Consider the following 11066-nt stretch of genomic DNA (forward strand, 5'->3'; position numbering starts at 1 on the left):
CTCCACCCTGTCAAACATGATGTCCCTCTCCAAGGACCAGTCCCTCCTTGCAACATGCCCAAAGTATGTCAGACAAAGCTTCAGAATCCTTGACTCCAAGGAGCATTCTGGCTTCACCGTCTCCAGGACAAACCTGGCAGTCCGTGGTATATTCAACACTTCTCCAGCACCACAGCTCAAAGGCATCAATTCTCTTTCTTTCATCCCTAGTTATTGTCTTGCTTTCTGATGCATAGCACACAAGCGCGAAGACTGTGGCTTGTATCCGGTACACCTTAGTCTCCAGCCTGACATCGTTGCTCTTCAGTACTCTGAAGAATCCCTGATAGTTCACTTTCCCAATGCAATTAGTCTCTTGATGTCCTGGCTGCTGGTACCAAGAGTATTGATTGTGGAGCCAAGCAAACTAAAACTGTTAACAGTTTCAGTCTCTTCACCATTTATTAGGATGCTGCCAATTGACCCAGTGGTGAGTATCTTTGTTTTCTTGATGTTGAGCTTCAATCCATATTGAAGGCTCCAGTCCTTGACTTTCTGCAGCAAGTGCTTCGGGTCCTTCTCAATTTCAGCAAGTAGGGTTGTGTCATCTACATAACGTAGGTTGTTGATGAATCTTCCTCCAATCCTGATGCCATATTTCTCCTCATACAGCTCAGCCTCCCAGATATTCTCTTCTTATTGAATACAGATTGAAAAGGTGTGGAGACAGAATACATCCCTGGCGGACACCCTTCCCTATTTTGAACCATGCAGTGTCTCCTTGCCTTGTTCGGACAACTGCCTCCTGGTTCAATTATAAGTTTCGCGTAAGCACAATCAAATGTTCTGGGATTCCCTTCTTAGAGTCAGCCACAGTAGAGCTGTTCTATAGAAACACACTGCCACATCTTTCTGCCTTAGAATAGATGATGAGTTTAAACTACCACCCTTTGGGTCCTATTGCTTTCGAGGACAAAGTAACTCACCTGGCCTTCCCTCAAGTTTCCAAGACTGTAAATGGAATGGGAGATGATTGCCTGTCTCTCTTTTGGAGCTTATGGTAGATTTGAACTGTCAAAGAAGAGGGTTTTGGATTAGCAGCACAGCGCTCTACAGACTATGCCACCAAGCCTCTCTCCCTTTTGGTTAACTGGTGAGATTTTTTCCAAAACATTTATTTGTTTGTTTTTGGTCTTTGTTTTTTTTTCTTTTATATTCATTTGTAAACATTATATTTCATTCATTTACATTGTGTTTCACACATTCCTTCATTCACATTGTATTTCATACTATCATTCCCATACATTGTGTTTTATCTGAAACATAGATGAGTGAGTCCAGAGATATGAGATGATATGCTTTAATACAAAAATCATTCAGTAAATGTCTGTACTTCTTAGTGAATTTTGTATATTCTCAATTAATATTTGTGAAAGCTGTAGCTATTGCCACTGTGCTGTTGTTTTAAACTTGTTTAATCCTTTGCTGTTATTGGCTGTGATGGTTGCTTTTAAAAAATCATAAAAATGCAAAGAAAATAAACTTATTAGCATCTTTTTTTAAGCAGTTGTAATATTAAAAATTATCAAACTGAGAAATCCTACTGACTGGGGAAAAAAGATTTGCCAATATCATCTCAGACAAAAGTCTCATAACAAAAGTATACAGAATACAATAGGACCTTTATAAGAAAAAGACTGATAACCCAATTACAAAATGGGCAAAAGATATGGAAGGACTTTTTACAGAGGATTACATTTCGATCACAAGCAGACACATGAAGAAATACTCAAAATCAGCGACAATAAGAGAGATGCAAATCAAAACCACAATGAGATACTATCTCACCCTAGTAGCAGTGACTGAGTTTAATAGGACAGCAAGCAATAAATGCTGGAGAGGATGTGGAGAGCTAGGAACTACTATGCACTGTTAGTGGGATTTTAAAATGGTACAACCACTCTGGAAAGCCATTTGGCGTTTCCTCACAGAGCTAAACATAGAAGTTTCGTATAACCCAGCTATTCCACTGCTAGGAATATTCACAAGGAAATTAGAACTGAGACACAAATGGAAAATTGCATACCAATGCTCATAGCAGTGTTATTCACCATCACAAGAACATGGAAACAGCCTAAATGTCCAACTGCAATCTAATGAGTTGAGAAGTTTTAGTATGTTCACATGTACACCACATGACACTAAGGAAGAAGGATTTTGAAAAATAACTACATAACTTGGTAGAGACTAGAGAGCATTATGCTGATTGAACTAACTCAGTCTCACAAGGACAAACACTGCATAGAACCATTATTGTAAAAATGGAAGGATAATTTCTTCCCTCTACCCTTCCCTCAGTCCACTTTTCTGTGCATGTCTTATTCTGGACTGTTGTCATGCAAGTGTCTAAACATATATTCCTTTTAAATCAATGAATTTAAAAAACAACAACCCACAATTATGAACTTGAGTAGAAAACTGAGGAAGATGTACAACAATGAATGAATGAAAATTCAACATTTCTATAAACTTTTCTTAAAATCACAATAAAATAATTTTAAAAGTACATGCCTTTGAGCTGTGGTGCTGGAGAAGAATGTACCATGGTCTGGCAAGAAAACAAACAGATTTAGCCTTGAGAGGGTTAAACCAGGCTGCTTCTTGGAGGCAAGGATTCTGGGGCTTCGTCTGACATACTTTGGACATGTTGTAAGGAGGGACCGGTCCTTGGAGAGGGACATCATGCTTGGGAGGGTGGAGGGACAGCACAGGAGGGGAAGGCCCTCTATGAGTTGGATTGATTCAGTGACTGGGGTAATCGGGATGGGTGTGTCAGAGGCCGTGCAATTGGCTCAGGACAGAGCAGAGTTTAGGGCCATTGTACATAGGGTCGCTGAGAGTTGCAGGCGACTTGACAGCACATAACAACAACAACAGCGTGGGAAGAAATTTATTTTCCATTTAATACTATTACTATACTCTGCATTTATTACTTTAGCTATATTATTTTGTTTTAAATTAATTTTTCCAATTTATTTAAAAAACCTACAGCTATAATTACATGCTTTTCAAATATGTAATGTATAGGAATATGCCTACACACATATATGTGTATACTAATACCTCACTAATAAATATAAGTTTTAGAAAAAAATAGAATAACTAGTAAAAGATTTATACGAATCCTAAAGGGCAAAGGGTGGATGCAGAGGGGTAGTGGGTCAGGGGAAATGATGGGGCCACACAGTTTGGTAGATGAAGGGAAAGTATAAAGGAAATGGGAAAGATCTGTGGGAATCTGAAAAGATGAAGTAATGGTGTGCAAGTTCTGTGGTAATTAATTTTATAAAACAATGCATGGGAATGATTTTATGAAACACATGTGAATGAGGGAAAGGAAAAGATTGATTACGAGATCATATTAAGGCAATGCTCTCTACTGTATTTCATTTAATTAATAAACTGTTTAATAAATCACACTGGTACTATTAAGATATTTTACTATTACATAACATATTGATATTGGATATTACTATCTGACTGAGTCACAGTTCTGGTTCTGGACTTGCATTTGGTGTTTCATTCATGAACTTTAATAATAAATTTTCATTGTAGATATTATTTTCTCCATTTTACAAATGAAAACCTTAAGGCAAGATCCCAAAGCTAATTGGCAGAATCTGGATTCAAATAGAGCTCCATCTGGCTCTAAAATCCATCATTCCTATTATATTGACTAATTAAGCTTAAAATCCAACTCTCAAGAACTGATGTCACGATAGTTTATTAGTTACTGCCAGAGTCACCTAATTTTGTAGTTTTATGAGATTAAAAGCTTTATTTCTGTCAATACTAATCTTTTTCTTTACTTTTGTATATTATTAGGTCGTCTAGCATGGCTGGTATACTTGGTTGGGACAGTTGTAGGTGGAAGATTAACATATACAAGTACAGATGAACATGATGCTATGGATGGAGAGTTAGCTTGTCGGTGAGTAATGGCCATATTCTTTACAGAAAGCAGTTTAAAGTGTTTAATTATTAAAGCAAAACAGTAACTGAATCACTTGAACCTGAATACTTAATATTTGAAAGCCTTCTTAAAAAGTTGTCATTCATACTTAAGTCTGCCTAATTCAGGCCATAGTCTTTTCAGTTACTTGCTATTCATACGAGAGATGGACAATGAATAAGTATGACAGAATTATTGATGTCTTTGAATTGGTGTTGGAGAAGAATACTGATATCCCATGGACTGCCAAAAGTACAAAACTTTTGGGATATCATGGGATATATCTTGGAAAAAGTGCAGCCAGAATGATCCTTAGAAGCAGGGATGGTGATATTTCATCTCATATATACTTTGGACATGTTGCTAGGAAAGGCTGTTCCTTGGAGAGGGACGTCAATTTGAAGGTAGAGAGACTCAGTGAAGGAAGGGAAGACCGTCAGCAGATGAATTGACACAGCAAAGGCAGCACTGGGTTTAAGTGTGTGTCAGACTTGATGAGATGGCACAGAACAGGACAGGGTTCAGGTCAGCTGTTTATTAGGGTCCCCGTGAGACAACAAAGTTCATGATTGATTGTTGATAAGCTTCAACTTGATGTCTTTAGAAATGCAAAGCATGTATCAGTTGGATAAGAAGCAGAAACTTACCACCTAGCTGACTGGTACCAGTCACTTTATTTATAAATTATTCTAGTAATTTATGCATGATTTTATTTAGACCTTTTGCTTGTTGAGAACATATATTGACCTCATCATTTTTTCATCTGATATGAGTTCCTTCAGGTGTATATTCTTTCCATTTAAAAAGTAAAAATTATAAGATTTTGTGTCACTCCTTTTGTAAATGTTTTCATGAAAAATCTATCCTAGGAGAAGGACAGCATGCTTTGTCAGTGAAAAAGATTAAAAATTTCAGTGAGATGGATTGGTACTGTGTTTCAGTAAGAAGCTCAGACACATGGGGGACAGTGCAGAACTGGGAAGGTTTGCTTTTGTGTTTTGGTAGGGGTTTTTTGTACAAAAAATCCTTTATTGCCCAGAAGACTTACAAGTTGGAACAGACTTGAGCCACCTAACAACAACATCAGTAGCTCTGTGTAAACTGTAGAATGCTTAGCTCTGCAGAACTCAGGCTGTATTGTTACTAAAACAACCAAAAGAGACCAAAGCAAAACACCCAAAAACCAACCAGAAAAAAATTCTGACAGTATGTAGAATTTTCTTCTCTGAAACAAAAAGCAGATCGCTCCCTCCTGAAAAATTCAGAGACTAAGAAGAGAAAAGTATCCTAAAAGAAGTAATTAAAACTTGGCACCAGAGACATAAGCAGACTTGAGAAACTCCAAACCAAAGTTTTAAGTCAGATTTCATGGAAAGACTGTGGGGCAGATTTTAAAATTTACTAGAAGTTATAGAAGGTAAAACAAAAAAATCACTGCCGTTGAATCAGAACCTACTCATAGCAGGTTATCAGAGTTTGTAAACCATACGAGAGGTGATCCCCTGTGGGGTAGCTGGCAGATTTGAACTGTGTGTCTTTGAGTTTGCAGCACAGATTTTTGCTACTAGGCCATGAGAGCTCTGATATAGAAAACAAACACTGGAATAAATTTTCATTCATTCATTTTCTGAGAACAGAAAATAAATAGAGTTTCATTCCTTTTAAACCAAGTGTACAATGTATCTCACTTTCTCTCAACATTACCTCTATAGTAAAATGGGAATGGATAGAATTGTTGCTATAGTTAGTTTGGTATTTTAAAAGTTTCATCACTATTCAGGGAAACAACATTCTGACATTGTTTTCCTGACAAAGTATATAAGAGGAAATGAAAATCAGGAGAGTACGTTATTTTCTAAGTAGAAAAATTACATTATTTCCCTCCTCCTTTAAGCAACAAGTATTTAACTTTAGGTAAAATTTGTTTCGGTTTTAGCTTGCATTCTCTACAAAGCAGATCCCAAATGAAATCATACATGTTCATTCTTACTGAAAGCAGGAGAAAGAATGGGCTTATTTTTAGGGAAGAAAAAGTTAATATGAGAGAATAAGAGAAAACAGGTATAAGGTGGTACATTGACAAGCAAACAGATGGTTTCATTTCACACAGGCGTTCCTGATAATGTTACATGGAACCTCTGTGTTTCACAACAGTCTGTGTTAGGGGGACATCTTTTATCTATTGACTGCTTTCTGTGTCCTTTTTCTTACTGGTTAAAGTTAATTTCTCCATGGGATATTTAACTTTTGCACACTTCTGAATTCTTTTTCCTGGATTTATTGAGCAGCTGTTGAGAAAGTCTGAGTTTCCTTTGGCTGTGTATAGATATGGAACTGTGACAGATTATTCTTACCCTGGTATGCGAGTTTGTAAGTGCAGGAGCTCAATGAATTGTTGCTGGCACAAGGCAAATGACTAAATGCAAAACTGAGGAAGAAGAAGTAGTAGGTTGGTGTGTTGGTGGGCATGGCCAAGCCATGAAGTGGAGGCATACATACACTAGTACTTAAATACTTTGTCTGGAAACAGCATACATATATATTTTAAAATATTGAGGTTAAAAGCTAAGAATGGTGTTTTCTATAAATTTCATATAAAATTAGAGTTTAAAAAAACTCCCAAGTTTTTAGACCAGTCATACTGTTGCTGTCTGTGTATTATATTATTATACCTGCTCAACTCCTGTAAGACATATAACCAAATGAGAAGATTGGAAAAGTCCTATAAAAATTTATATAACATTTTTAGCAGTGAAAGATTAACATATATCAAAGCTCCCAATATTGTAATAATTTATAGTTGGAAATTAATAGACACTATTTTAACTTGGGATTGGAATGCCAGAACACATAACTGGGCCCATGAGAAATCTATGCCTAGATCAAGAAGCTGTTTTCTGAACGGAACAAGGGAACAGTACATGGTTTAAAATCAGGGAGGGTGTGTGTCAGAGATGTATCCTTTCTCCATAGCTGTTCAATCTGTATGCCAGGTAAATAATTCATGAAACTAAACTCTGTGAAGAGGAGTGTGGTATCAAGATCAGAGGAAGACTCATCAACAGCTTGCATTATTATTATGCAGATGACACAACCTTGCTTGCTTAAAGTGAGGACATGAAATACTTAATGCACAAGGTCAAGAACTAGCGATTAGATTCTTATTTCATCTCCACATCAAGAAAACAAAGGTCCTCACCATTGGAGAAAAAATAAGCACCATAATAGGTGGAGAAAGGATTGAAGTTAGTGATTTTATCTAGCTTGGATCAACAGTCAACACCCTTGGTACAAGAAGTCAGGATGTCAGGAAATCTATTGCATTGGGCAAGTTCATTGTCAGGGACTTCTCCATAATACTTGAGAGCAATGATGTCAGTTTGAAGATCAAGGTACAGCTGCTTTAGGCCATGGTCTTCTCAGTCGTCTGCTATGCATCAGCTGGACAGTGCATAAGAATGACAGGAGAAACACTGATACCTTTGATCTATGTTTTTGTAAAAGAGAATTGAATATCCCATGAGCTGCCAAAAGAACAAACAAATTATGCCTTGGAGAAAGAGCAGTCAGAGGTGAAAATGACAAAGGATGAAGCTTAATCTCTCATATTATGGACATGTAGCTGGGTGAGGCTACTCCCGAGAAAGGGACATCGTGCTAGGAAAGGTGGAGAGTCAGTGAAGGAGAGGAAGACCCCCCAGTGAGAGAGATTGACTCAGTTACAGCAGCAAGGGCTTAAGTGTGTCAGAGATGATGAGGATGGCACAGCATAGGGCTGGGTGTATGTCTGTTCATAGAATCACTATAACTTGTACCTAACTTGATGACACCTAAGAACATGTTAACTTTACAAATAAATATAGTCATGCCTAGGTCACTCATTTCTAATAAAGATAATGTTTTATAATAATTTTAGTTTTATTCATTGTGATCAGGATGTAAGCATCTAGAGACTGTTCAGTAATTCTGTCTTCAGTCTTACCTCCTCTCAATCCAGCTGCCCTATCTTGCTGTTCTAAGCCATTTATCTTTGTTGTTGTTGTGGTTATGTGCCGTCAAGTGCTTGTGACTCATAGCGACCCTATGTACAACAGCCCTAAACTCTGCTCTCTCCTGTGCCACTCGCACCATCTCTGATACACCCATCCCGATTACCCCAGTCACTGAATCAGTCCACCTCGTAGGGGGCCTTCCCCTTCTGTGCTGTCCCTCTATTCTACCAAGCATGATGTCCCTCTCCAAGGACCGGTCCCTCCTTACAACATGTCCAAAGTATGTTAGACTGAGCTTCAGAATGCTTGCCTCCAAGGAGCTGCCTGGTTTGACCCTTTTCAGGATGAATCTGTTTTCATAGCAGTCCATGGTACTCTCAGTACTCTTCTCCAGCACCACAGCTCAAAGGCATCAATTCTCCTTCTATCCTCCCTAGTCATTGTCCAACTCTCTGATGCATAACAAGTGATTGCAAAGACCATGGCCTGAATCAGATGCAGCTTATTCTCCAGAGAGAACACCATTGCTCTTCAGTACTTTGGAGAGGTCCCTAACAGCAGACTTTCCCATTGTAGTACGTCTTTTAATTTCTGGGCTACTTGTGCCGAGAGTGTTGACTGTGAAGCCAAGCAAGCTAAAGCTGTGAACAGTTCACCATCCATCCTGATGCTGCCAATTGGCCCAGTGGTGAGAATCTTTGTCTTCTTGACATTGAGCCTCAATCCATATTGGAGGCTGCAGTCCTTGACCCTCTGCAGCAAGCATTTCAGGTCCTCCTCAGTTTCAGCAAGCAGGGTTGTGTCATCTGCATATCACAGATTGTTAATAGATCTTCCACCAATCTTGACCCCACATTCCTCCTCATAGAGCCCAGCCTCCTGGATAATCTGTTCTGCATACAGGGTGAAAAGGTATGGAGACAGGACACATCCCTGGCATACGCCCTTCCCAATTTTCTTTAGTCATCCGTAATAATTCTTGAAGATGCGAGTTATTGAAGATTTTATCTCACTCCCAATCCCTCCGTTCTAGTCTATGTTAGGTAATATTGTTTCCTCCTCCTCTGTTTTGTAAGTGTCTGGTGGCTTCCTTGCACACTTCAAAGACAAAATCCAGTTCTTGCCATGACCCAAAGAAATGAACATTAGTTTTCTGATTTCATTTTATACACTTTCTTTTTAATATATATTTTTATTGTTTTATATTGGTTTGTGTACCAAATTCATATGCATTGTGCTTCCACATTTCTTCATTGACATTGTGTCTCATACCATCATTCTCATACATTGCGTTTTATAAAACCAGCCACCATTGATCTGTGCCCACTTTTGATCACCCTGTTTTTTTTTCAGGACCCCACTTGATCTTTCCTAATTCCTTCACTCTTTCCCTCTGCCCACCAAACCCTATGATCCCCTCCCTCACAGCCCCTGTCATTTTAATAATTATCCTTCTATTTTACAATAATGGTCTTGTGCAGTTTTTGTCTTTATGAGACTGAGTTAGTTCACACAACATAATGGTCTCTAGCCTCTCCCATGTTGTGTCATATACTTGAGTGTTGCATAGTTCAGCTCAACCACATTAGCTTCCTAGCTGTTATTTTTGTTTTATTAGATTATGATCAGGATGTATAACATAAAAATTAACATTCTTTTAAAACTATCTTTAAGTATGCGTTTCAGTGGCATTTAATTATATGCAGGAGCTGCAATAGCTTAGTGGTAAGGAGTTACTCTGACAACCCAAAGGCTTGCAGTTCAAACCCACTATTCCACAAAAGAAATATGAGCAGTCTCTTCCTGTGTGATTAACTCTCTTTGAAAACCCACTGGACAGTCAGCTATGAATCATTTCATACTCCAGGTACATTGCAATAATACTGAAATTTTGTGCAACTGTTACCACCATTTATTTCTATAACTTTTCATCATCCCAAATAGAAACTCTATACCTATAAGTAATAACTTTCCATTTCCTCCTTTCTCAGCTCTTGTGGTGTTTTTATTATTCGATGCCATCAAGGTGATTCCAACTCATAATGACCCTGTCTGTGTACAACAGATCAAAACCAAAACTGATCCTGTGCCATCCTCACAATCTTAAGCTGTGCTCAAACCCATGTGCCATGGTAAACACTAATCTACTTTTTTATGCATTTGGGAATTTTGGAAATTTTGTATGAGTAGTATCATACAGTATTTATCCTTTGCATCTAGTTTATGTCACTTAGCATAATATCTTCACAGTACATAAATATCATAACTTCATTTCTCTTTATAGCTGGTAAATATTCTAAGATAAAGATATCCAACATTTGTGTATCCATTCATCTGATGGGTTAGGAATTTCACCGCCAGCACAAATGTAAGCAGTTCATATCCACCAGCTGCTCAGTGGGAAAAGATGGACAATCTCCGCTCATGCAATTTACCACCTTTGAAAACCCATTGGATCGTCAGCTCTGAGCTGGTTCTGACTTGATGGCGCACATTAGCAATAGGGTTAGAACAGAATACTCCTAGCTCTGACTCTGCATATTTCTCATCACTGTCTGCTTATTTGCCTAAACATGAATATTGGGAATTATCCTTAACTTCCCCTTTCCCCCCTTTCTCCAGTTTGTATACACTTGGATCCATACATTCAGATAATAAACATTACTGGCTTTTAATTATTTCAGTTGTTATACTTTTCTGTCTCCCTTGCTAATTTAGTTACTAAATTTAACTTAGTTCTTTTACCTGCATTTGTGCTATAGTTTTTAAGCACATTCTGCTTTCTCTCCCTACGCAGAGTAATCTTTTCATAATACAGATCTGATTTATATCAGTGTTTTTCTTAAACTCCATAATTACTTTCCATGCCTCTAGGGATTAAAGTAAGCAAGGCCTCTCAGGCCCTTCATGATGTGACTCCTGTCTGTGTCATTAACCTAGCCTCACCTCAGAGGACAGCCATCAGACCCCGCAGACCCATCCCATCTTCCCAGGTAATCGAAGACGCAAAAACCCCGCAACAGTCATCCTTAAACAAGAAAAGCCTATCTACACACCAGTTCTACAGGATGCATCACCTTTGA

At 38.2% G+C, this 11066-nt stretch overlaps 1 protein-coding gene across 1 annotated transcript in view; it reads left to right on the forward strand.

Annotated features, from left to right (window-relative positions):
• Positions 1 to 11066, forward strand: part of RANBP17 (RAN binding protein 17) — a 499911-nt gene that overhangs the window by 141727 nt on the left and 347118 nt on the right. The window contains exon 13 of the mRNA XM_006884340.1: positions 3865 to 3970. Coding sequence (XP_006884402.1) covers positions 3865 to 3970 — 106 coding nt within the window. The remainder of the gene's footprint in view (positions 1 to 3864; positions 3971 to 11066) is intronic.

This window comes from Elephantulus edwardii, unplaced genomic scaffold (genome assembly GCF_000299155.1).
Source record: "Elephantulus edwardii isolate Elephantulus edwardi_28Jun2011 unplaced genomic scaffold, EleEdw1.0 scaffold00033, whole genome shotgun sequence".
Lineage (NCBI taxonomy): Eukaryota > Metazoa > Chordata > Mammalia > Macroscelidea > Macroscelididae > Elephantulus > Elephantulus edwardii.